Here is a 25,897-nt window from a genome sequence, read left to right as displayed (position 1 = left end):
AGTGAGGCATCTAAGATTTCCAACATCATCTTGCCTGCAGCATGGTTACATCATTAGGAATTGACTGAAAGTTCACAACAATTCCGCATTCACATGGACATCACTTCTGGCATGTTGTTTTGTTATCAGTAAGTCCCTGTTACAGCATTAAACTGTTTAAAAGTACATACGTTTATTATGGTCCCAAAATGTTTACTCCTGTGTTTACTCCACAAGGCTGGATTACGCTGAGCCTGGGCAGCTGACAAAACTCTTAATGAAGCAGTCTTTTGAAAGAACCAGAGGGATGTTTTTAGACTCGGTGTTCCCGTAATGTGATGAACTGCTTAGCACTCAAGAAATGAAAGTGCTAAAAAAAAAGGGAAAAAAAAGAAAAAACTACCACATAGCAATTGTGCGCAGAGCAAATGGGGGTAAGAAATCTGGAGGCTTTTCCCTGTTACTCTAGATGATAACTGTGAGCATATAATCTCTTCTAAATTGATTTTGATTTACATTAATGAGTGTACCACAGTGTCTGGAACCTTGTGCAAATCTTCAGATAGCTATTTCTAAGTATACGCAAACTTTTCCCTCTGTATTCACTGTAAAATATTGATGAATCCATTTATAGTGCACCAGTTCCATCCCTGCCAGAGATGGGGCAAATACAGAAGCTCATCTGTGCACAGATATGGTAGATGATGTTTTCAGAGTTTATCACAAGGTTGTTTCCGTAGTGTACATGATGATACCAACCAGCTTGGGCCAGCTGGAAAGCTTCTTGTTTATCCTGCCATTTTTCAGGGCAGCAGAAGGAGCTGCTGCTGAAATGGTTGTATGCCATCTCCTGCAAGGAGGTCACTCCAAGTCAGATCTGTGCTAATGCCAGAGGTCAGGAAGAGGATGGAAGAGGAAGGAGAAAGCAGGTGTTCTGCTCACATGAGCCCAGCAGAGTCCTTCTCCCTTGCCATAGCTGTTTGTGAGACAGGCAGGAGGTGGGAGGATGCTGCAGCCTAAGTAAGTGGTGGTGGAAGTGAGAGCTGCCACTGCTGTGTCCCACCACAGGGTCTGAATCCAGGTCCAGCTGGTGCAGCTTTGATGCTGAAGTGTGCTGGAGTGTTGGTAATTTGGGTTGGTAACACTTAATTCTCATAGGCCTTCACTGACCTGGGTGGATATGTGTTTTCTTCATTAGAGATCCGAGCTCAACTCATCGAGCAGCAGAAATGCCTGGAGCAACAGACTGAAATACGAGTGCAACTTCTTCAGGATCTGCAGGATTTCTTCCGCAAGAAGTCGGAAATAGAGATGGAGTATTCCCGAAACCTGGAAAAATTGGCAGAGAGGTTCATGGCAAAAACAAGGAGTACAAAGGATCATCAGCAGTACAAGTGAGAGAGATTCCTTCCCTTCCCCCCCCATGTTAGCCATTACTGGAGTGCTACACCACTCTGCTTCTGCTGGTTTTGAGAACTGCTAGGCTGAGCCCAGATTCAAAGGCATATTTAAAATACCCCCCCCTGCTTAGCAGCGTCGCAGTTCTCATTGCAGCTGAAGGTAGATGGGTGCCTAAATCCTGTTTTGTTGGTGTGGCCCCCTGCAATTATTCACGTAAGCTTTCGACAAGTGGGTTCAGTTTCTTCAAAGGGAAGCTGCACAAATATTACCCCTAACCTACCATATAGAATTTAAACTGCTCGAAATATAGATGAGTACCTGAAAGAGACACAGAGCCCCAAGAGGACTTGAAATCTGTGTGCTGATCTCACAGTGGCGTTGTAAGGGTCTAAATAAAGGTTAATCACCATTAGAAAGAAAAAGGACAAGAGTTTTGTCAAAAAGGCATTCAGAGAGAAATCTACTTTGATTTGTTGTTACATGTGGACTTGAGCTTCCTCTTGACCCTTCTTATGCCAAGAAATGACAATGATGTGAATGTTATGCCTTGCTTACAATTTAATGTATCGCTTTCATGGCATAGTAACTTGTGTGTGAACCAAAATTGGTCAAGTAGTATCTGGCAAAACCTGTGTACAGCATGCTTTCTAAAGTGTTTCAAATGCATTACTTGCTGGCATAGTCTCATCTGGTTATTTTCCAGGCTTGAGCTGATTAATAAATGCATTCACTTGGCCCTGTTATGCTTAGGGGTATAGAACAATATTCTGTATTTGCAAAACCAAAAAATAAATTACTTTTTCCACTGTCCAGTCAGTGCTGTGCTGGAGATACACAGATAGAGCTTTTGTTTCAGGACAACGGTCTTTTCCAAACACATCTGGCAATGGAAAAGTTAAGCCAAATACAGCTTGCACAGTTCAAAAGAGCAGTAGTATATATTTCTTCACATTCAGTTAAGTGACTCGGTGAGCCTGTGAAATAACCAGTGTGTGCTTATGTCACCACTTCAAGAGAACCCTGGCTTTTATTCAGCCTGTGGAAAAATCTTTTTGCCTTGTGCATACAAACATCTTTCCTCGTTCTTAAGCATGTTAAATCCAGACTGGCAGATGTGCACAGGGGTTATTGCTGGAGTCCTGCCTTTGGCTTTGCTCTGCATTTCTCTGCTTTGAGAAGAGGTTGCAGCAAAAGTCACTAACTGTGTAACTGTTAACTGGTGGACCTGTGCTGTTCCCACCATTCCTCCTAGAACAGGCAGGTAGGTCTGACAGGACATGCAGAAGCAGTGAGGACCTAGTAATATCGGCATGCCCCTTCAGGGATGCTCATGTTGGCTGACGTGGCTGATAAAACCCAGAAGCTCCTTGCTGTAACACTTAAGATGTCCGTCGCCAATAAAATGGGGAAGTTTCCTTAACTTACTTCTGATTCATAGCAAAGCAAAGCACTGATGTTTGATGAGGAATTAAAGGGCATGTTTCTAACAGTGGGAAGAGTTAATTATTAAGACAATTTACCAAGAGTTGAAGGAGTTTCTCCCTCCATTCATCACCACCTCTGCCTGTTCTTATCATACGTGCTTGATCCTTTTGACACAGGAATATCCCTGCACAAGAGGGGGAAAAAAAGAAGAAAAAGAAACCCAAGAGCAGCAAGTTTCTCAAGCACTTAGGTCCAAGGCAAACTTGAAATTAAAATTTCAATAAAATCATAAGGCAAATTTTATGAATCAGTTATTGTTGGCTGTGAAACCCTTGTTGAACTACTTGTATTTTTATTTTGCTTTGTATAAAAGAAATAAGAAGTCATCTGTGATGTTGCTTTTTGCAATATTACAAGCTTGGAGTGGGCCTACAATACAAAAAGCCTGACAAGGAAATTCCGAACTGGACTGCTGTGGAAAAAGCCTGGTCCTGCTGTTTGTCTTGTAACTGAACCATCTGGGATTGGCAGTAGGACTGTATTTATGAATGCGGATCACAGAATATGTATGCTTGTGACATAAAGTATGTTTAAGTAGTTATACAAATCCATTGCAGTGAAACAGTTACACCTTGCAGTGCTTGCTTATTTCTGATGTCAAAAATTAATTACTGTTACTCTTTCAACAGTGATCTTTATTGATTTTTGAATAAACAAGTACTCCATCTGTCAGCCATTGGGAGAGTTTGGGGGTTTTTGTGCTCTCAGGTGGTTTGCAGTGTTCAGAATTCTTACACTTTTTCTGTATTTTTGGGTCCATGCCTTGTGGGATTTGTAAAATGTGTCTTAAAAGTGATCTGAAGCTTGCCTAACCTGAGTTATTCCAAGCATGGATTGACCGACTGTTCAGAAGCAACCATTTTTACAGAACGAGTTAGGGCTGTAAATGTCAGAGAGATGTTTGTGTTAATAATGTAGCTTTTATATTTCTATACATAATACATGTGTGTATCTTCTCCTTAGGAAAGATCAGAACCTCTTGTCACCGGTGAATTGCTGGTACTTACTCCTGAACCAAGTGAGAAGAGAAAGCAAAGACCATGCAACACTGAGCGATATCTACCTGAACAATGTGATCATGCGGTTCATGCAGATAAGCGAAGACTCCACCAGAATGTTCAAGAAGGTAATGCCTCTCCTGCAGTTCTCCAGATGGGCTTGCAAGATGCGTGAGGGAGGCAGAAGTGTCCTAATAGGTAGCATTTGAGGAGAAGAATCAGCACACGTAGCATAAAATGTGTTTTAGCACATGTATAAATTCTTCATGACTGTTCTCACAGAGCAAATTCTTAGTGCTGAAATGCCTGGGAAACTGCTGTATATGCTGGTGACCTTAAGAGCTGAATTGCAAATATCCAAAAGGCAGGGAAAAAAGCCTGTTCTCTCAAAAGCACACTTGTCCACCCATGCAGAAAGGAAACAGTTTTCACTCAGGACTCCCAAAATAGTAATGCGGTATTAATGAATTATTTGTAAAAACAGTGTTTCGTTGTGACTCTGTTATGCAAGAAACATTCAAGCCAAAGTAAGGGTGTGCCTTGTAATGCCATAGCATAAAGATGGTAGTGTATGCTGCAATGCTCCTAAAAGTGTTTCTGTCCCTTCTCAATATTAAACGCAAACGTACACTTTTGATAGCATAACTATTTCTGTTAGATCATGTAAGCATTGTCTCTCTACATGTTTGTCCTTCTTCTGTGCCCATTATTTGTTTTCATAACCCATACAGTGTGTAAATCCCTCTTGTGCTAAGCATGCACTCTGGGCAGTCTTAGTTTGTGATCTGTGCAATGTGTTTGTAGTCACTGTTGTTACAGTGTTCTGAAATAAAAATAGATTGTAAATGCTTATCCGTTGGTCACAGTGGGCAAGGGTCACACTGAAAAGAGTTCAAAACCAATAAAGGTTAAAGGAGGCGTGTGACTAAATGATGGCAGTGGTGCCCAAATAATGTTTTCAAGACAGGGAACTGATTTCACATATACCTGACCACAGTCCTATATAGACAGTAATGGGGTGGGAAGAAGAATCATTTAGGGGCCATATAGATTGTACTTAGAGGAAAAGAAGTAAAGACGGGTATCAGATTTATTAGTGTACATTAAAACCAGTAACAGTAATAGAGTTGAAATTTGTAATTTCTTAGTAATGGTCTGTTCATATAATATGTCTGATGCATAAAACTAGTTCACAAAACACTAAACATACCCATATGGACAATTATTACTGAAGTTAAAAAGACAATGGGAAAAGCAATTTGATCCTGCTGCAGTACTATGTGGAGATACCTCAGACTTGTGGGGACCAGTAGAAATCTTTTGGTATTGAATCTGAAATAGTTTTTCAGTTGTTTATTTCACATCACAAAATCTCTTCTTCACTAGGTGTATGTTATTAGACTAGCCTGTTTGCTTTCAGCGTAGTTCAGTTCTTTAGCACTGGAAATCTTGCTTTTCCTTCCCTTCTCTCCAGGTGGACTGTATGAAAAAATCTAGATAAAGTTTTCTGTGGAAAAGTGTGTGTCCTCCTTTATTCACTCATAACTTATTAATGGAGATTGCTTCAGCTTATCTCTTGGAAGGAGGAGAATACTTGGACATTTTCAGTGCATTAACAGGAAGCATATTGTCCCATCTTCCTGACAGGCTTGTCTCTCTCTTCCATGTTGTGCCCAGGAATGCGCAACATCTCAAATTTTCCCTTTCTAGCAAAGCTTCTTGAAGAAGCACAAACAGCTGCTCATGCTTTTTTATTCCTAAATTGGCTCTTCTACAGGGGAATTAAGAGAAGGGAAATTGAGGGAGTCCTGCTGGGCAATAATCTGGAGCTCACATTAGTGGAGCCCAGATCCTCAGCAGCGCTATCCTACCTTTCATCAGGGTTTGCCGGCTGACTCTCAGCATGAAAGTGTCACATCAATCAGCCGTTAGCTGAGGTGGAGCATGGGTAGAGCGAGCTCTCCAAAGGCTGCGTGAAGGGATCTGAGCCAGGCTGGTAGCGTGAGGGGCAGGGTGGCAGGAAGACATGTGGCTCCTCACCATGCTTAAGTGAGGTTCATGGGCATGTGGCCTGAACGTGGCAGTGGTTGTTCACCAGTATCAGTTCTGAGCACACATTTTTAGGACAGTCTGCCAGGAGTCAATATTTCTTGGAGAAAGCTGGTATTTCCAGTAACTGCCTATGTGCACGGTTCTTGCTGTGGTGTTTGTGGCAAAGTACTGGTGATTTATATGTTGTTAGTTCCTAGCTGCACAACTGATTATACCTTGAATGATGAAGCTCCAGTTTCTCTTCTGGGAAAGGGAAGGGAGTTATGAAATGAGGTCAACAACATTGGACAGAGAGAAAACTAAGACCTGTGCAGAAGGTGAAGCTATTAGCAAATCATCTTGCCTTACTGATGAAGAGCATAAGCTGTCTATGTTTAGTCCACATGGGCAGCTTCAACCATAGTAGTCTTTAAAGGTCTCTTCCAATCCAAACCATTCTGTGATTCTGTGATAGTTTCTGTCAGATGTGAACAGTCTAACTTAAGATATGTCACAGACTGCCTCAGAACTCCTTAATGGAGATCAACCAGGCAACAGGAAGAGATTAGGTGCAAAGCACATATCCTGTACTACAGCCCCTCTTGTGGGAGAGAGGTCACAGGAACAAAGAGAAGGTGCACTTAGAATGAGAAAGGTGGCATCCAATGCTCTCCCCCATCAAAATCATATTCTCCCTAAAGAAAATAGCATGGAATTTGCTGGAGATCTGTAAGCATCAAATAAAACATTTAAACAATTTCTGTTACTTTCTGTAGGCTACTTTTGAAAAAGACTGGATTTAGAATAAAATTCTGTCGGAGAAAACCATAATCAGTCTCAGGTGTTGTCATCCCTAAGAAAGCGAATGGGATTTGTTCATTGTTCCCAGATTTCAGACTAGAGACATGCTGTATCCTTCAGGTACTTCTACACTTATGCCTGATCATACTGTTCTGTGAAACATGTACTCTCTCTAAGTAATAAATGTAAATAATAAGAACAGTAGTAACATGAAGAATTCAAAATAAAGACTTAACAAGTCCATGTTTAATATCTTACTGCAGTCCATGGTCAAGGGCAGGAAATACACCATTGGCTCTCACAGCATTGCACATAGCAGCATTTAATGTCATTCCAAGTAATTACCAGCTGATCAAACTTCTCTATATTCAGTAATTAGATCATTTAATTCTATATCTTACAGTTACACCTAATAGTGGTATGCATCACTATTATCATCTTGTTTTAGTTCTCTCTCAGTTTTGCAGCAGCAGCTTCTGCATCCTTAGAGGTCCTTTAGCTCGGCTTCCATGTCTGGAGAAAGGGAATGTCTTGGAGTAGATTGCCCCATTGCTCACGAGCAAGATGAGGAGACAATAGCAAAGTTACTCTGAGCTTTTTGGCTCTTTCTGCTGCCTTTTTCTTCTCCCCTTCTCTCCTCCTGAGAGGATGAGGCTTCCCATTTGTCTTCTCGGTGGTAACCCTTACTGACTTCTTCCACCTCACTGGTGGGCAATTAGGTGTGCAAATGAAACTTTTCCATGAAGTGAGATAAATATTTTCTAGAAGGATAGTGTTTTGCATGCTGTCCTAAGATTGGCCCCACCTTGAGTTGTAGTAATGAATAGATCAATTAGATTTCCTAATTTCATGGCCATGCTTACCAGTATTGTTTTGTTCCCTCTCCTGCTGATGTCTCCTATGTGGGATACAGCACAAAGTCATGAGTATGTAGCAACCCCTTTCTTTAGTCTTTCTGTAAAAGGTGTATGTAGTACCCAGTGTTGGTCTATATGAGATGCAGTGATGAGGGGTGTCTGTGCTCCTTGCTCTTTCTACCTTGCCCTTGTCTCTCTCTGCTCTTTATTCTGGTTCTTCCTTTTGTGTACATCGATACATCTGTCTCAACATTTGGACTGCTTTGGTGATATGATCCCTGTTGGTTCTACCTTACATGTTCTGATGGGCCGGGATATATTGTATTCAGGTACCTGATTGTACATGGCTTTCCTGTCTAGGTTGTCCCATTTAACATGTACATTCATGATTTTTGTTGTCTCAGGAGCTCTTTGTCACTCTTTTTTTCCAGGGGTCAGGAACCAGCATCTGTTTAAATGTACTAACTGCAGGACAGAGATAGGATCTAGTTCAGAGATTTTGTGGCATTGATCTGATTCTATTATGTCATATTTCCAGATAGGCACTTAAGCTCTTCTTTTTAGTGGCTGGCATATAAAAGCAGTACAGATTACTGTTCCTGCCTGGCCTTCATGCTGCTCATAAAATTACAAACATAAAGTAGCAGAGTTCAGTCCTTGCATACTTGCATGTTTCTTCAGGCAGATGGGGGAGATGGCCCCATGGGGACAATTAAAGAATAAAGTAATAAGGAAAAATGTCAAGCAGAAGAGAAAAATATTATGCAGAACATTTCATGCAGTGATTCTGGTTACCCCAGCATTAATAATCAACTGTATAAACACACCCACAAAATCCTCAAGCAGATTTGTATATTTATAATTTATAAACATGTATTTTCTTTGGACAGAAACCGTAACGAGCCAAGATGAACATATCGTCCAGTGTTTACAGTAAAAGATGCTGGAGAAGCCAAGCACAATAACTATTTTAGTCCCATAATCTGGCTATTAACGAGGAATATGACTACCTGCCAAATCCATCTGATGTTATAAAGATTGTGGCATATATTGAGATTTTTTTTGCATGATTTCCTTAAGCATTTACAGGTTTAGAAGGATAGCAAAACTATGTGTTGCTATAGACTGTCATTTTCCTGTGGGTTGGTTATGTCAGTGTCACTTCAGCTCATCAAAGCTCCTTAAAGAGGGGTTTGCGCATCACTTCCCCCAGGGACCAGCAGCAGATTCATTTAAAAGCACTAGTCACAGAATATTTTCCCTGGATGATGTAACTGAGAGTAGTATTTTGTGTGCTAAATACAGACACGAAAGAGTTCCAGGAAGAACTGAACTGACTCTAAAATTTCAGTTTAGAAAAAAAGAAGAGAGTAAAGTTTGGCTGCCCAATTGTGCTCAGACTGAGATGGAAAATTCTTACAGACTTCAGTGAAAGGGTAGTAATGTGGAATAATTCTTCCAGCTTCTCAGACATTAATCCATAAATATAAATCTTGATGACATCAGTAGGAGCACTGATGTGTTGGAAGTTGGACCTGGGTCAGAGCAATCCCAGGCACAGCTACAGGTCGGGCAGAGAAGAGATTCAGAGCAGCCCTGCAGAGAAGGACTTGGGGGTGTTGGTTGATGGGAAAATGAACATGAGATGGCTTCAGTGTGCGCTTGCAGCCCAGAAGGCAACCGTATCCTGGGCTGCATCAAAAGGAGCGTGACCAGCAGGTCGAAGGAGGTGATCCTGCCCCTCTACTCTGCTCTCGTGAGACCTCACCTGGAGTATTGTGTGCAGTTCTGGTGTCCTCAGCATAAAAAGGACATGGAACTGTTGGAACAAGTCCAGAGGAGGCCACGAGGATGCTCAGGGGACTGGAGCACCTCCTGTATGAAGACAGGCTGAGGAAGTTGGGACTGTTCAGCCTGGAGAAGAGAAGGCTGCGTGGAGACCTCATAGCAGCCTTCCAGTATCTGAAGGGGGCCTATAGGGATGCTGGGGAGGGACTCTTCATTAGGGACTGTAGTGATAGGACAGGGGGTAACGGGTTAAAACTTAAACAGGGGAAGTTTAGATTGGATATAAGGAAGAAGTTCTTTCCTGTAAGGGTGGTGAGGCACTGGAATGGGTTGCCCAAGGAAGTTGTGACTGCTCCATCCCTGGTGGTGTTCAAGGCCAGGTTGGACAGAGCCTTGGGTGCCATGGTTTAGTGTGAGGTGTCCCTGCCCATGGCAGGGGGGTTGGAACTAGAAGATCTTCAGGTCCTTTCCAACCCTAACTATTCTATGATTCTAAGTTGTACACACGCTGAGAGGGGTGGCTTAGGTACACTTACTGGTGCATGGGTGTGATCTATCCTATCAGGTGGAAAAAAACCACTGTTGTCTCTTAATGCTTTGCACCAGATGAGCATTTTCAGAAGGCGTTTTCATATGCTCTAACATTTTTGTAATGTTCTTTGTTTTGGTTAATATATGCTAATACATTTCTCTAGGACATAATGAATAAAGACGCACCTCAGTGATCATTTGTCAGGTCTTAATGGCCTGATAAGAGCTATCAACTCAGCTCCAGGAAAATTTGTGCTGCATCTTATGTTCTGTTGTTTGACTACCCTGGGGAAAGGCTCCTAGAGGGGCACACAGTTCAGACATGCTGAGCTGCTGCAAAGGATAGGTAGCATAAAAGAGAAATAGGAGAACCATTAACCACTGAAAATAAATGCACCTTTTATCTGGTGCTCTAACACACTATATATTGCACACTAAAAGCCCTATTGCTTGCCACTCAAGTCAGTATTTCTTGATCTTAAATGCTAATGTAAAACGTGTTGGCTCTTGAAAATAAATCCTTTTTATACTGCTAAGGTAACCAAATTTCCTGATTTTTATTTATCAGTTCCTACAAAACCTGTCATTAGAAAGAAGCAGTAACTGACATGTTATCCATCACTAGAGGCACCCTCCGCAGGTTGGAGTCCCAAGATGAACTGGGTGGAAGGATGACTCATCTGTGATCCTGTGGCATTGCTAGGCTGTCTCTTCCTAATTTTTACTCCTTTTGCTGATTACCTCCCTCCCTCTCTTTTCACTTCCCATTTTAAAGCCTTTTCTAAAAATATATCCCTCTTTCCTGTGATCTCTTCTATTCACTTTCAAATTTACCACTGATCAATGTGTTGCCTGAAAGAGGTAACGTGTGCATGGTGGCCAGTAAATCCTGAGGGCTAGATCGCTTGTGCTTCAGTGCTGGCCAAAACTCTACAGCAGCAAAGAGAAGAAATGGGTCCTAGTAAACAGCGATCATTCCCTGAATGCTCAACTCTGCTGTCTATTTGCAGTCAGGTGCAACCAAAAAGGGGTGTTGATCCTTCAATGTGTGCTTTGCTTATGACAAAATCTGCTAAGAGTAAAGAGAAAATTGGCTTGGGGTTTTCTGTCTCACCTTCCCAAACAAACTTTTGCACTGCCAGGTTAAGGCATGCTGCCTTGGAATTGTTGTTGCTGTATTTAGGGCTTGGGTTATCATGAGCTTTGAGATGTTTCATCTTCTAGTCTTGATGTCAACCATCTTATTTGTCCTTTTTTTCTGCTAAAGGGATTTAAAAATCAGACCACTCATATTCAGCGCTATAGAAGCAGCTATCCAAGAGAAAACAGGTGGCCTCCACTTGGAGCCTGGAGGAGATGTGTAAGCCGTTTCAGAGCTGTGCTGCTGACTTTTAAAGGAAGGGTGCCAATGTAAAGCAATGAAGAGCAATTCAGAATTTTTGCTAAAGCTTTTAGTGTGTTTCCCCACAGCAGCTTGCAAATCTGCAGTCCTTTCCCAGTTCTTCACAAGCTGGGCACTGTTATGCATACAAATTTTTGTCCTTAGTATTAAAGGAAAATTATCTGACAGTTGCAAAGAAATAAGTAGTAAGTCTTATGTTCTAGGTACTTCAGTAGTAGAGCATACCTCCTGAAAAATACAAGACTTTGAAAGGTATAAGCACTAAGGAAAGTTTCACACACACACAAGTTCTGTGTAACTTGGCTTCAAAGCCTCTGTCTCACTGTGCCTTAGCTACTACAGCTAATGCCCTTGGGAATACAAGAAGTTCACTAAAGTGTGTTTTAATTTATATTTCTAGGTTCTTGTTGATTAAAAATCATCTTGCATATAAGGATTGGAGTGAATACTGATAACTGATATGGCAAGTTCCTTAAAATCCTGCCCAGAGTTCAGAGCACGACAGTGAGAATAGGAGAAATAATTGAAAACGCTGTGTTCCAGCTACTGTATGTGTCTGTTCCAGCCTCCTGGAAGACACAGCGGGTGGGATGTGTGGAGTGGTTCCTCCTCATTTGTGGGCGTTGCACTGGAAACTCTCATTCAGAAACCATTATTCCTGCAGGTGTTTTAGCGATGGCCAAGTATGTGTTAGCAGCTTTGGAGATGAGTTGTCCCTGAGGATTTTCCGGTGGCTCCTATACAAATACAAAGTACTTCTCATAGCTACAGCCGTTATCTGTGATGAAGTTGGAGGCTTTAGAAGCTGAGCTAATTATCAATTTATTCACAGAAAATAATGCTGACATTTCCAGCATGGATGTTACAATGCTGAGCATTGCAGAAGAAATGTAGCCAGGCTGTTTGCCAAGTCCCATAGCTCTATTCTATAGCTGTTTTCCAAAGGCAGCGGTACAAATGCTTTCAGTTCTTGCACAGTTGCCATGATTTTCATCTAATTGAGCTACTAGGGACAACAAACAAAGGAATGTATCTGAATTAGGCTCAGATTAAATACTTTTATTTTGACATACTTGCTTTTGTTAATAACTATCGCTAAGAATTTCTTTTTTTTTCCCTGGGTCAGAATGAAAGTGAAGACACAGTCCAGAAAAGCTAAACAAAGCTGTTCCAGCAGCCTGCTCTATGGAATATTATGCAGTTGGGTATCTGTTTCAAAGAGGAGCCACAATTATTTCTAGCATAAATATTTAGATAGTTGCATGTGCTGAGAAACAAAGACTATTCTAGGTGTAAAATTGGGTGGGATGTCCCTCTAGAATATCACGTTTTATGTGGTTTAGGTTTTGTATATATCGTGGCAGTTATAAAACAGTGCACAGTCTGTTCCATTAAAAAGGCTTATAACATTAATCCTGAATTTCACCCTTTCTCTTGGCACCTAATTTCCTGGCGCTTCATGGGAAAATCTCTCAAATTTCTTCTGGGTTGCCTTTAGGAGTCTTGTGTCCAGATGTTACCTGTCTACTCCTGCATCCCTGAATCAGTATGTTTAGTGCTCTGTAAATCTGTCAGAACAGTGGCTTTGTGAGCAACATTGCATTCACTGTCAAGGATGAGCAATGATTACGGGTATCAAGAAGCAAATGTACACTGCAGGTTTTGCATGCCTCTTTCTAATGATTTTTTTCTAATTACAGAGCAAAGAGATTGCGTTTCAGCTTCATGAAGACTTAATGAAAGTACTTAACGAGCTTTACACAGTAAGTACAGTTACTTACTTAGCTTATCTTATACAAGTTCCATATCAGGCTTCTTTTTAAGCTTTAAATGGCCTTTCATCTAGGAAGTTACCCCCCAGTGGAGATGGATATTTTTGTCTTTTTACACAAGTCTAAACTATCTCTTTTGGAAAGATACTCACTTGTTTGGAATACTTATGCTAATGCCTTCAATCCTTTTTCCCCCCAGACTATGCTAAGCTAGTTTGTTAGAAGTTTGGTTATTAATGAGACATGTCTACTCAGAGTTTACCAGAGCAAAGCTTCTTCATTTTCTGCCTTGTTTTTGTCCATGCTGCCATCTGCTTGGTTTGACTCATGGACTACACTTCAGTAAAAATCGTAGGTGCTTGCAAATCCAGTGCTGTGCTGTTACTTATGTGCCCTCCTCTCCTCCTGACTGGGATGAGTATATAATGAAAAGAAAGGTGATTGTGTAGGCTTTTCATACCATTTAGGGAGGCAAAAAAAAACCCCACTATGAGCATTCTGACAAACAGCTGATAACCCTTTGGAAAATCTCTTGTCTGCCTCTTTCCCTGTCCTCAAGATTTGGGGGACCATAAAAAGAAGCCACAATATTTGCATCAAGAAACAATTTGTGATCTTAGTTCAGGAAGATGGCAGAGACCACCTCTCCTGACACAGAGATCAGTCAAATATTACTCCTTTTCTGCATCTTGTTGGGTTTTTCTTTTGACCCAGGAAAATTGTGCACCCATCAGTGGATGGGTTGAAGAACATTTGAACTCAAGAGCAACTTAGGTGGCAAAAAGGAGATCCAAAGAAAATCAGACCTGTCTCAATGCCCTGGGTTCTTTTGGATTGTGGTTATGGACACAGATTCCTAAAACCTACCTAAAAGTGGGGTTTTTTTTTCCCTTCTGAAATCACCACTGATTTTGCAGGGTACAATACTGCAAAACCTTGTTGGCTCAGGCCTGTAGTCAATGAAGTATGCTGGGATCAGCTTCTGCAAAGTAATGATAGCTGGAGACAATTCACACAGCTGCAGGAGATCAGGGACTGTAGGAGCCATTGCTCAAGTGGGGTTTCAGTGGTGAGTAAGCCCTGAAGATAGTCTTGTTTCAATTAAACAGTGGCATAACTCCAGTGCCTGGTGAGGCGCAGGATTAGTGCCTGTGCTCCCAGGATAGGAAAACAGTGAAGCATGTGCTGAAATACTTCGCTGAATCACCAGTGAAAATCTGCAGGACTGTGCTTCGCTATTTTCACTCTTCTTCACACTAGTGCTATATGTTCCCACTGATGGCTACAGATTAATTCAGATATTAACTTCCGTGTTACAGCTTCCTGTGAATGCTAATTCCTTTCTCAGAATTTAAGATTTCTGTAAAATAGGAAGTTTTTTGAAATTAATAAGATACAGAGCATGTGCACAGTTTGAATTAGGTTACGACTGCAGGGTGGTTTCTTGAGATGGAATTTACTTCCCCTAAGTCTCAAACATCTGAAGTGTAGGTGTAAATATCTTAGCTTGTCATCTGGGTTCCAGTTTTAGTCACTGGAAATCACAGAATTATAGAACTGCACACAATACTTCAAGTGAGGTCTCCCAAGAGCAGAGGGGCAGGATCACCTCCTTCGACCTGCTGGTCACGCTCCTTTTGATGCAGCCCAGGATACGGTTGCTTTCTGGGCTGCAAGTGCACACTGAAGCCGGCTCATGTTCAGTTTCTCATCAACCAACACCCCCAAGTCCTTCTCCACAGGGCTGCTGTGAATCTCTTCTCTGCCCAACCTGTAGCTGTGCCTGGGATTGCTCTGACCCAGGTGTAGGACCTTGCACTTGGCATGGTTAAACTTCATTAGGTTGCCATCAGCCCACCTCACAAGTGTGTCAAGGTCCCTCTGGATGGCATTCCTTCCCTCCAGGGTATCAACCGAACCACACAGCTTGGTGTCATCGGCAAACTTGCTGAGGGCGCACTCAATCCCACTGTCCATGTCAGCGACAAAGATGTTGAACAAGACCGGTCCCAACACCGATCCCTGAGGACACCACTCATTACTGGTCTCCAGCCGGACATTAAGCCATTGACCACAAGTCTTTGCATAGATTTGAGAAATCTAATATGGGGAGATCAAACGCCTTTGTCTGATCACATGCAAGCATCATCTTCCAATAAAATGATCTACACCATTCACTCCATTGTCCAGCTTTCCATTGATTGCAAAGGTCATTGATTACAGCTAGTCAGCTGCAGATGCCCACATTTAGCCAGATACAACCCATGCGTAGTAAAGTGATGTATGGTGCAGAGTAGCATCTGTTCCACTGCTTGCATACTTAGAATGATCAGCAGAAGATCTATGTATTACATCTGCTTGTGTACATAAAGGTGGAACAATATCTAGACAGATGGAAATCTCATGCACAGGTTTTTAATTCTGTGTGGCATTTGTTGTTTATGGAATAAGATCATAATGGCCTTACCAAGCAAGTATTTACAATTTTGATCTCTGGGGGCTATGTTTCTCAGTCACTTACAGAAAAGGAGAAGTCATCTTCCTGTGTGCCCCATGATTTACTGGGGGGGGGAGGGATACAAAAAAAATACAAATTTTACTATTGTAAGATAAATCTTTGTGTCCAAAAGAAAGGAAATTGATTTCAGATCTGTGAATAGTATACAAATATCAAGGTCTCTCCCTCCTACTTAGTTCTGTTGTGGCTTTTTTAAGGAATGGTACCTTCGTGAGGCATAACTGTTAAAATGTGAAGCCTTGCTGGACTTTAAATACCTCTAAAGCCTTTGAATGAGGGGAAAGTATTGGCCTTTAATGTGTATGAAGAAGGGTTCAATAAGTCTGTTTACTTATTATTGTCATTCCTTATCGCACAAGAAAGGTCTGCAAAGTAAGGTCACCTTCCAAAATTAAAAACCAAGCAACAAGTTGTGCATAAAAGTGCGCTGAAGAGAATGAGAGACTGAAATTAAAATCACTAACAGCTAAGGTAGTAAGAAGTTCTTGTTTGGAGACACAGGTCTATAGTCAATGCAAAGAAATTGCATATTTTACTTGTTATTCCTTGAACTCAGGTAAAGAGTGGGTCCCTTAGGCACATGTATTAAGATAATACATGCCTGGATTTCTGTGGGATCAAGGGCTGAACTAAATGCTTGTTTCACATCCAAATGATGAGAAGTTCTGCCGCCCATCTCTAGCATGCCAGCCAGTCCTGAGGCTTCACCACACCTACTTTCAGGCTTCTCAAGAGCCAGGTGTCTTGAAACCAGTTCATCTAGAATGATCCGGAAAAAAATGGCATGTTTAAAAGAATTGCTACTGATTATCAATACTAATTAAATAGCTGAGCTTCATTCTGTATATTGCAAGTTCCACAGATTATGAGTGGTGAGTACTTTGAATTGTGCATGGCTTCTCCCTGTCTGTGCTAGCCAGTTGGTGTTTTCAGGTCTGCAGCATCCCAGCTCCCTGCTCATCTCCCTCCTACCCTATCAGCCAGTGTATACTAGCAATTAGTCCCGTGTTTTACATAAGAATATAAGCTGTTGAAACTAGAGTGAGGTGTATCTTTTGAGTGAATGGGGTTGGGGAAAGAGGAGCCCAGTTAGTTGTGTGGGGTGACAAAGCACGGTTTATTTCCTGGCAGTTACAGGAATAAGAGTTGGTCAAACTGAAAGCTGTAGCAGGTTTGCATTGGTAGTTTTTGTGAACTTAGAGATTTAGAGATCCTCTTTCATGTTGACATAAGGAGGCAACAGATTATTGATTTTATAATAGATCCTCTTTGCAACAGTGAGAGCCCCCCAGTCAAACTCTTCTTCCATTTCGCTGGAAAGCTAAAATATCGTGTATTATCGGATCAAGTACTGGCATATGGCAATAACGTCTGAGTTATTTGGAATGGCAGGAAACAGAAGGTAGGCGGACATTTTTCTTGCAATGGAGGGAGATCTCCACAGGCTTTATTTAGGAGTCAGGGCATATTCATAAATGACCTCTAAAGGAGTCAGGGAGGGATCAAAGAGGTAATAAGTTTGCTAAAAATACAGAGCTGTTTCGGCAATCAGAATGAGAACAAATGGGAGAGAAAAGTGATGCACATCGTAAAAATCCATCTTCGTGTCTCCCACTTGGTTTTCCAGATTACTCCTACTGGCATCACACTTTTCACAAGCAACACAAATGTAAGGCTTTCAGAAAAATGGAAAAGTAGGGAGATTCCAAAGCAAACAATTTAATATTAAATAAGACAGCGCTGCTGTGCTGCTTGCATTTTCCATTGCTTTATCTTACTCTGTAAAAATCTTGGCTATTTAATTTCTCAAGGTAGTTGCTGCCAGATTTTCTTTCTTTGCTGAAATAACATAGAATCTGGATTCTATGTAGAAAAGTTAAGTTCAACTTACTGTAGCACACCAGAGATCTCAGAAGGTGAAATGAGTAATTCTGTACTGGTAGTAATATATCAGTGACAGTTCCTAGAAATACATCAGAGGTTGGTTTGGAAGGATGCTGAAACAGCTATTACTGGTCTTGCTTAACTGCTAGAGGCCACTGATGTAGTAAAATTGGCATAAGGTTTTACTTATTTCTTGGGGGAAAGTGTTGGCTAGCCTGATTTAATGAATCCTTTGCAACTCCACCTTTTGATAAGAATTCACAACAGAGACAATTCTGAAGCGATTCAAACATGGTAATTGCAACAGGGATGAACCGCTGTTCTGGTAAATGCCAATTTCCTGAGAAACACTATGAAAAAGGTCTTAATTATGCAGTTTTGTTATAAAAATAAAGCACATGGTAATTCCAGTATATTTCAGGTTTGTAGCATTCAGTCTTTGTTATGCTGGGGTAAGAGGGTTTCTAGAAAAGAAGTATGTATGTAGAAAAGGAAAGCCAGCGCCTTGCTATGGGACCATTCCTCTCTTGTAGCCCACAGAAGTACAGCAACAATTACTGTCTTGTTGATGGATTTGCCCAGATAACAATTTAATGGGTTTTAGTGGGTTTAAATTAAATAATTACCTAAGGGTTTACTCTGATGTGTGCCCTTCCCTGTGCTAAGTGCTATCCTCTGCCCTAAGCCTACTTGCTGAGCTCTTATGAATGATGCTGAAAATCTGGCACGCAAAACAAGACGTTTATATCACTAAGTGAACAGTCTGTCACCTGCAAGTGGGAGAGTACATAGTTTGGGTAGCATAATTTTTTTCATCTGCTTGTAGTCTGACTTAGTTATCTGACAAAAATCTCTGGTGTACATCACTGGATCTGCAGAATAAACCTGCGAAATTAATAGGAGATAAACTCACCATTTAATTTCCTAAGGGTACTAGTACACTTGTTCACTGCTACAGAGAAGTGCAGCATGTGTCACGGTGACAGTTCAGCATCTGCAAAATTACGACCTTGCTCTCTCTTTTCAGTGTATACTTGATGGCTGATCAATAAGCACTTTAGGGACTAATTTAAGTCAGTTCAGTGATGGATACTATCACAGGATAGTCTATCAGTTCAACAGTTTGGACATTTGAGAAGTGGTATTGCTTATTTAATCAGATTGTTTGTTGCTGGAGTGTATGGACATCTTACATATTCACAGATCAGAGATCTGTGGATCTCAGAACTCTTCATACAGTAAGACTACAAGAATTATGAAAGCCTGTTACCATCCTTTACACTATCTTAACAGTCTTTTAAAAGCTCCAGAGAGAAAAGATGGTATAATATTAAGGAAAAGAGTCATCTATGCAACTTTGCATGCAAATTCTAAGCTAATTTGTTGAGGAGGCATGCACTGAAATACTTGGAAGCCAGCTCCCAAGCTTGTTCCCATTTATTTTCCTTACATGTTTGTCTAATGCTTGCTCAAGTTAACTTTAGCTGCTGCAACATCAGCTCTTAAAAAACATTGACAAATGAAAAAGGCTGGAACTGTCAGCTTTCCCCAGAGGCTTGCAAAATAATGATGTCACTAGAGCATGAGATAAGCAGTGCTATCAGCATAACAGACTGAACAGGAGTCAAAGGCATAGGCTGATCACTGCTCTGTACATAGTCTGTATTGATTTTTAAGCTTGTGTGGCTCTGGTAGGACAAACCCTGACTGTTATCCAGCTCTGAATGCTGCCAAACGGAGAGCTGCTTTTTCAATTCTAGTTATCTTGTGCAGAGTTTGTTATGAGAACATAGATTTCAAGTAGATATCTGGGTTCACCATAGAGACTATGAGCTCCATGTAGTTCTCACACTGACTTTCAGTCAGTGTAGAGTGAGACTGATTGGTTTTGTGCTATAAGCAGGCAGTGCGAGGAAGGAATACTCCTCAGTGATGTGAGGTTAGCAGAGTCAGCATGGAGACATCTGAGCCTCTTGGTGGGAGCTGGTAGTGATACGGTTGTACGCCTTCTCTCAACAAGGAGGCAAGCTGAAATGTCACAGCCACTGCAGAAGGACATTTATGCCCAGTTCAATAAGCAACATGGCACTCAGAAAATGTGTTTAAAAAACTTCAGTGCTTTACTGCTTTTGTGAAGCAGAACAAATCCTTATTTCACCACTTTAATCGGTTGCTTTGAGGTGTGCTATTCGGAAACCCTTGAGATATTATTAGTATTCCTTCTGCAGGCAGCAAAATTGAGATGTCACAAAAGAAGATGACTTGACGAGGTGGTAAGACACATGGGTTAACCTTGTGCCACCAACTAAAAAGTCTCTGGATCCGACACAGAACAAAAGACAAAAATAAAAGCAAACACCTGTAGCTTTCTGTAAAGAAGGGCTTAAAAAGTTGCATAAAGTGGCCAGAAGAGAGGAAAGAGAGTAAACCCTTGGTTTTAACTTCCTTTTCTCATCATTTTTAGCAGAGCCATATCACTTTCTTTGCTTGTTAGCTTTATTTTCTGAACCATTTCTTCAAGAAGTGCGTTTCTTCTCTTTGCAGTAGTTCTTCCATTTCCATGTGGCTGTGCAAGTTAGACTTCCTGCGCAGAGATTACTGACAGCTTTAGGAACCTTTGTAACAGTGCAGGATACAGCACTGCGTGGTCAAGCTGGGAGCTGTGCAGATCTCAGCTCTGTGGGCTTGCTTTCTCTGCCCATGCCAGGCTTTGTTGGTTTTGGAGGTTTTGCCTCATCCATGCAGACTGTGAGCTGCTGGGGCAGCGACTGTTCCCAGTGGGTGTAGGCAGGGCTCAGGCAGGGAGCTCTGAACTCTGGTCAGGCCTTGGAATGCAACTGTACTATAAAATAGCAGCAGCAGCAATAACAGTAAGCCCTGCTCTAGGCAGTTTGGGTAAAAACAAGGCCAATCTTTTTGATGGGCATCCCTGTTTTAACTTACTGCAGGAAGAGTTGCCTGTTTCATATTTAATCTCAACTATTTCAGGTGTATCATAGATTCATAGTTCATAGAATTATAGGATAGTTTTGAGTTGGAAGGAACCTTCAAAGATCATCTAGTCCAACCCCCCTGCAACAGGGACACCTAGACAGCTACATCAAGTCGCTCAGAACCACATCCAGCCTGGCCTTGAATGTCTCCAGGGTGGTGCGTTCCCCACCTCTCTGGACAACCTGTGCCAGTATTTTACCCCCTTCATCATAAACAATTTTTTCCTCACATCCAGCCCAAATCTCCCCTCTTCTAGTTTAAAACCATCACCCCTCATCCTGTTGCATCAGGCCCTGCTAAAAAGTCTCTCCCTATCTTTCTCATAGGCCCCTTGTAAGTATTGAAAGGCCACAACAAGGTGTCCCTGGGGTCTTCTCTTCTCCAGGCTGAGCAACCACAACTCTCTCAGCCAGCTCGTGTCTATCAACAGCATGACATCAGTATTAAATAGTGGCAAACCCAGTTACAGCGTATAACATACATGGTTATGCAAAATTGCAGCTCCCTAAAAGCTTCTTTTCTCCTGCACAAGACTTTAAGTAGGCATCAGTTCAGCTATCACCTGACATGGCATGTGGTTGGTTTGAGTTGATCCACACTAAGCCATGCTGCAGCAAAGTTGTACTGTCTACCTTTAGAGTCCTCAGCGTTACCACTATGGATGCTCCTTAGACTGGCTTAACTACTCAGTGACAAAAGTATTCCCCTCCCTAGGGAATATTTCAAGGCAGCTCGCCAAACTAATCTGTCTCTTCTGTGGGTCACACAAAGCTCTTCTGAGGGAGGAACAGGCTGTGTCCTTCAGAGGAGATGTGAATGGCTTGCATAGCCTCGACCCAAAGGTAACATCTGCTGGCAAGAGCTCTGCTACCCTGTGAAGAAGAGAGGAGGCTGCTGGCTGCCTGAGGATGCCCTCCTGCTTTGTTCTTTGTTTGAAACTGAAGACAACACCAGAAAAAATTGGGGTTGGGGGGGGGGGAGGGAGAGGCACATGGATGACTGGAATGACTGCAGAAAGTGGAAAGTGGGCAGAGATAGCCCTCTCCAGCAGAGGTGGGTGGTTTGTGGTTGCTTGCTGCCCGCTATGCAACATTCAAGCTGAGGCTTTTCTTACTTGAACAAGGAAGGGAGAACTGGGCTGAACCCATCCCTCTCACTCTTTATGGTCTGCGCAAGCAGCCCAAGCTTTCTTGGCTGCAGAACCAGCATGCGTGTAGAGGGAAGATAACGGTATTAACTGGGGAGCTATGGGGAAAGCCTTCTCAGAACTTATCAGGGAGCTTTCTCCAGCTCGTCTGGTTTTATGTCGTGCCCAATCTGTCAGCTGGATAATTGGGAGCCACTTCTTTCCAGGCTGTGGCCAACCATCCAGACGGCTGGGGATGTGCTCCTAGACCCAAGCTTCCCATTGCCGAAGCTTCCATCCTCTTTCCTCAGTGCTGAAGGTGTCCTTCTGCTTTCAAATGTTCAATATCCACAGCTGAGCTGTTAACTTCGCCCTGAAGAAGTCAGAAATATATGGCACTGATACAGATTTAGTTTTATTGCTCATTATTTCATTATTGCTCCTTCAAATATAGGAATTCTGAAGTTTAATAGGACAGATTTTGCTCTTTCTTATCAGAACAATGGGGGGGGGGGAAAAATCCTTAATGGGATATTGTCAAATTAATTGGGGGAAAAAAAATGCAACCAGAAGTCCTCAATCACTGTTGGCAAAGAAACTTATCCAAGGTCCGTGTATAAAACAGAACATTCGACTGAAAAATACTCTGTGATTTTTCTGTAGATACCTTTCTATTTTCATCTTCTCCTAATTCTCCTTTGACTCTGTCTTTTGCAGGTCATGAAAACATACCACATGTATCACGCAGAGAGCATCAGTGCAGAAAGCAAACTGAAGGAGGCAGAGAAGCAAGAAGAAAAACAGATTGGGAGGTCAGGAGACCCTGTTTTTCATATTCGACTAGAAGAACGGCACCAGAGACGGAGCTCTGTGAAAAAGATAGAAAAAATGAAGGAAAAAGTAAATAATCCTTTTGTTTAGCTTCATTTGAAGTAAATTCAGTGCACTTCTGACATTCTTTAGCGTGATATTAGACAGAGAAATCCAGCTGGGAAATATAATTAAAAAAGGTGCACATAATAAACTAGCATTGGGTATAGATAACTTGACAATTGCCCCAGAGAGGGGAATACTGTATTCCTAGTATAATTCTCACTCTATCATTAGTCACGTTGAAACAAAATACTAAGTTATAATTTTGTGTTACATTTGTTAGATGTATAAAAGTCTGGAAATTAAGATTCTTTCTTATTAATAGGAATGTGTGCTTGAATTGTTACCTTTTTTTTGCATAAATGAAGTAATTCGAATACATTAATATACAATCTCTCCCCTAGCGTCAAGCAAAATACTCTGAAAACAAGCTGAAATCTATTAAGGCCCGCAATGAATACCTGCTCACCCTTGAAGCAACCAATGCTTCCGTTTTCAAGTATTATATTCATGACCTGTCAGATTTAATTGACGTAAGTAACGGCACGTTTGTTTTTATGTTTATTCTGCTCAGGAATAATACTTTTTTCTTTCTCATTTTCAAAGGGAATTCATTAGTCATCTGGGTTGCCTACAATATGCTTATCGTTGATAATATTGTATGGTATAATCAGCAGACTTTCCCTTTAGCTTTGTATTGCACAAAATAAAGTGCCAGTAAGATACTGAACCCATTCCTTTAAAGTTAGAACATTATGTTTTCTCCTCATATGGCAAGAGGAAAATATGACAGGAATAACATGAAAAAGGCCCGCATTTCCGGCTTGTACTGTAGAAGGATTTCTGAGGTGCAAATATTCTTTACAAGATAAGCTTCTAGAATGGGCATCTAATAATGGAGAAGGCATTTCCTCCCTGTCTTCAAAATCATTTAGTTCCATTCATTTAGTCATGCAATCAGGTTTACAGTGCTTTTTATTCTTATTTCATGTAGCTTACAGAACAGACACAATCAGTCCTGTACTCTATACTGTCAACAGAATTCTTCCTGATTTTCAGTAAGTTACTGCTGTGAGAACATCCCAGGAGAGTGAGGTTATACACTGGTGTTGACTTGTACCAGCATTTGGCCTCCAGAACCTGTATTATTGACATTTTTCCATAATACAGAGACACGTCAACTTACATGCTTTGTAAGCTGACTATGTATTTGATAAATTTGGAGACAGCAAACACAGTATCATGAATATTAATTCACTAGCAATGTAGTATTAAATAAGTCAATGTGGCCCATCTGAAATCCTAGATATTTGAGTATGCTTTCTACTACAACAGTATCATTTGTAATTTACAATAGTAAACAACATTCTCATAGAGTCATTTCTGGTGCAGTGTTCATCTCAAAAATAAGCCAACTAAGCTCTGCATAAATTAATACAGCTTTTGACAAGAGGGGTCGCATTTCTACTGTCTGGAGAAGCAAGCTTGATAGAGAAGGGGAAAAATGCCTTCTTGAGATGAATGGACTAAAATAGCTGCATACATGTGTTTTATTGTACATTTTCTAAGTACTGGGAGTCAGTTTGCCATTTCTACTGAGGTTTTTTGTAACTTAGAAAATCTTGCCTGATTCTGTTGCAACTTTCTCCTTTTCCCTTTCAGTTTCTTTCCCTGGTTTTGCTTCATTTCTTTCTTGTTTTGTTCCAAGAAATGGCAATGTATCTTTTTTGTGTTTTTAGTAGTTCTCAATGTCTCTCTCTCAACATCCCTTCTATTCCCCTTTCTTACTCACTGTTGCACGTTTTCTCTCTTGGGATTTCTTCTAGTTTATTCTGCTGTATACTGTCCCTGTCTAACTACACCCATGAACCTGCACATCCTGCTTCACCCACCTGGAGTGCCCAGGCAATGAAGATGTTTACCAGGATCCTGGTAGACAGATGATCAGGACAGAAAACTAAGGACAGGCAGCATGCTTGCTAGGGTGCCAGCAAGTGAGAAGATGTCCCTACCTAATGGATGTTTACCTGATACTTCTTAAAGGATGATGGATTTTTAGCCTGTAGTCAGGGCATGTCTGAAAAATGTGAACTTTATGAGTTCTTCTTGACCGCTGGAAGGAAGGAAAGGTCCCTTTCCCCCTCTTCTCTGCAACCCCACCCCTTCTGAAGCTGGAAAGATGCTCATTTTGTCACCTTTCCTGCCTTCCCTTTTGGAGTTCAGCTTTCCCAGTGAATGTCTCCAGTGCCTGTTTCTACATGGTCAAAGTGTTCTTGGTTGGAAAGTGCACCTGATTCTTACACATTTCACCAGTGTCCACAGAGGTTGCCATAGTCGTGAAAGCCAAGGGGAGGTACCACAGGCCTGGAGCATCACAAAGAATTGCAAGGGGAGGAGAAGTGAAGCTCCCTGTACATACATACACGAACACTCTTTGGAGCCAGTTTATGTAAAGATATTTACACAACCATGAAGACTAGAGCTTTCTAACTGGTAGTTTTTAACAGAAATATACATTCTACAATATTTAGTAATGCAGGAAAATAATGCCTACTTTGCATGGCTTTTTCCAAGCCATGGATCAATGTAGACAATAACATTCTTTTGGCAAAACGGCTTTAGAAATTACTTGTCCTTAAAGTATTTAAATGGAAAGTCTAGCTGGCCTTTGCATCACTGTTAAGAGTAGGCTGTAAACACACGCAACCAGAACTTGCTTCAGAGCCAATCTAATCCAGTTGTGAGCTTGTTTAATGAAGTAACTTTGAGACATTCGTATTTAATCAGAATGTTCTGTGAAAGCATTGGTATCTAGACAGAGTGTTTGCTACTTGACAAAGGAAATGCTTTTTGTAAATGCAAAACTCTTGGCAAGATTTTGGGGTTATATCATTGGAATGTGAGATATGCTTCCCACTGGCCATATGTTGCAACAGTACAGACTATCTCATTCTGTAAATCTATTAATGCCATCATGAGATTTGGGGTTTTCAGAGCAGTGGTAGTGATTTCATTCTTTGCCCATTCTATTTTGTCCCCATCTGCCTGCCTGCCTTTCCGTGCTTCTCTGAACTCTCTCCCTCTCTCTGCCTGTACAGAAGGGGATTACCTTTCCTCTGTATCTGCATTCCAGCTAACATGAAGGGATTTAGATCTCCCCGAGCTGTTGGTATTGCCCATAAATGAAACTGAACGTTTTCCTGTGTTACTGAAAAACATGTCAGATAAAAAGAAGATAAATGTATGAAGGAATGCAGTGAACTGCTCAGTATTTTTTGTAACAAGATTGGGGAGGGTCGTGGGACTGGGTTTCTTTATTTTACTTTTTAAACAAAACAAACCCACACTTTCTCATTTGGTTTCCACTGCATTTTCATTTGTGAGACTCATATGGAAAATCCTAAATTGCAGTTCCTCAGCTGAACTCAGTCTGAACTGTTCAACTCCTTCATTTCAT

At 41.3% G+C, this 25,897-nt stretch overlaps 1 protein-coding gene across 5 annotated transcripts in view; it reads left to right on the top strand.

Moving 5' to 3' along the window:
- Positions 1-25,897, top strand: part of SRGAP1 (SLIT-ROBO Rho GTPase activating protein 1) — a 139,026-nt gene that overhangs the window by 68,688 nt on the left and 44,441 nt on the right. For all 5 annotated transcript variants that reach the window (XR_008974411.1, XR_008974412.1, XM_057425554.1 and 2 more), the window contains exons 2-6: positions 1,178-1,373; positions 3,829-3,991; positions 12,974-13,036; positions 22,285-22,467; positions 22,845-22,973. Coding sequence is in view for 3 of the 5 variants with exons in the window: in XM_057425554.1 (XP_057281537.1) it covers positions 1,178-1,373; positions 3,829-3,991; positions 12,974-13,036; positions 22,285-22,467; positions 22,845-22,973 (734 nt within the window). In the remaining 2 variants the exon portion in view is untranslated. The remainder of the gene's footprint in view (positions 1-1,177; positions 1,374-3,828; positions 3,992-12,973; positions 13,037-22,284; positions 22,468-22,844; positions 22,974-25,897) is intronic.

The sequence above is a fragment of the Pezoporus wallicus genome, unplaced genomic scaffold, assembly GCF_028554395.1.
Source record: "Pezoporus wallicus isolate ANWC-B61680 ecotype Strahan unplaced genomic scaffold, APGP_CSIRO_Pwel_v1 contig_4722, whole genome shotgun sequence".
Lineage (NCBI taxonomy): Eukaryota > Metazoa > Chordata > Aves > Psittaciformes > Psittacidae > Pezoporus > Pezoporus wallicus.
The sequence above is the reverse complement of the archived record's forward strand: the minus strand, read 5'-3'. Positions and strand labels throughout refer to the sequence as shown.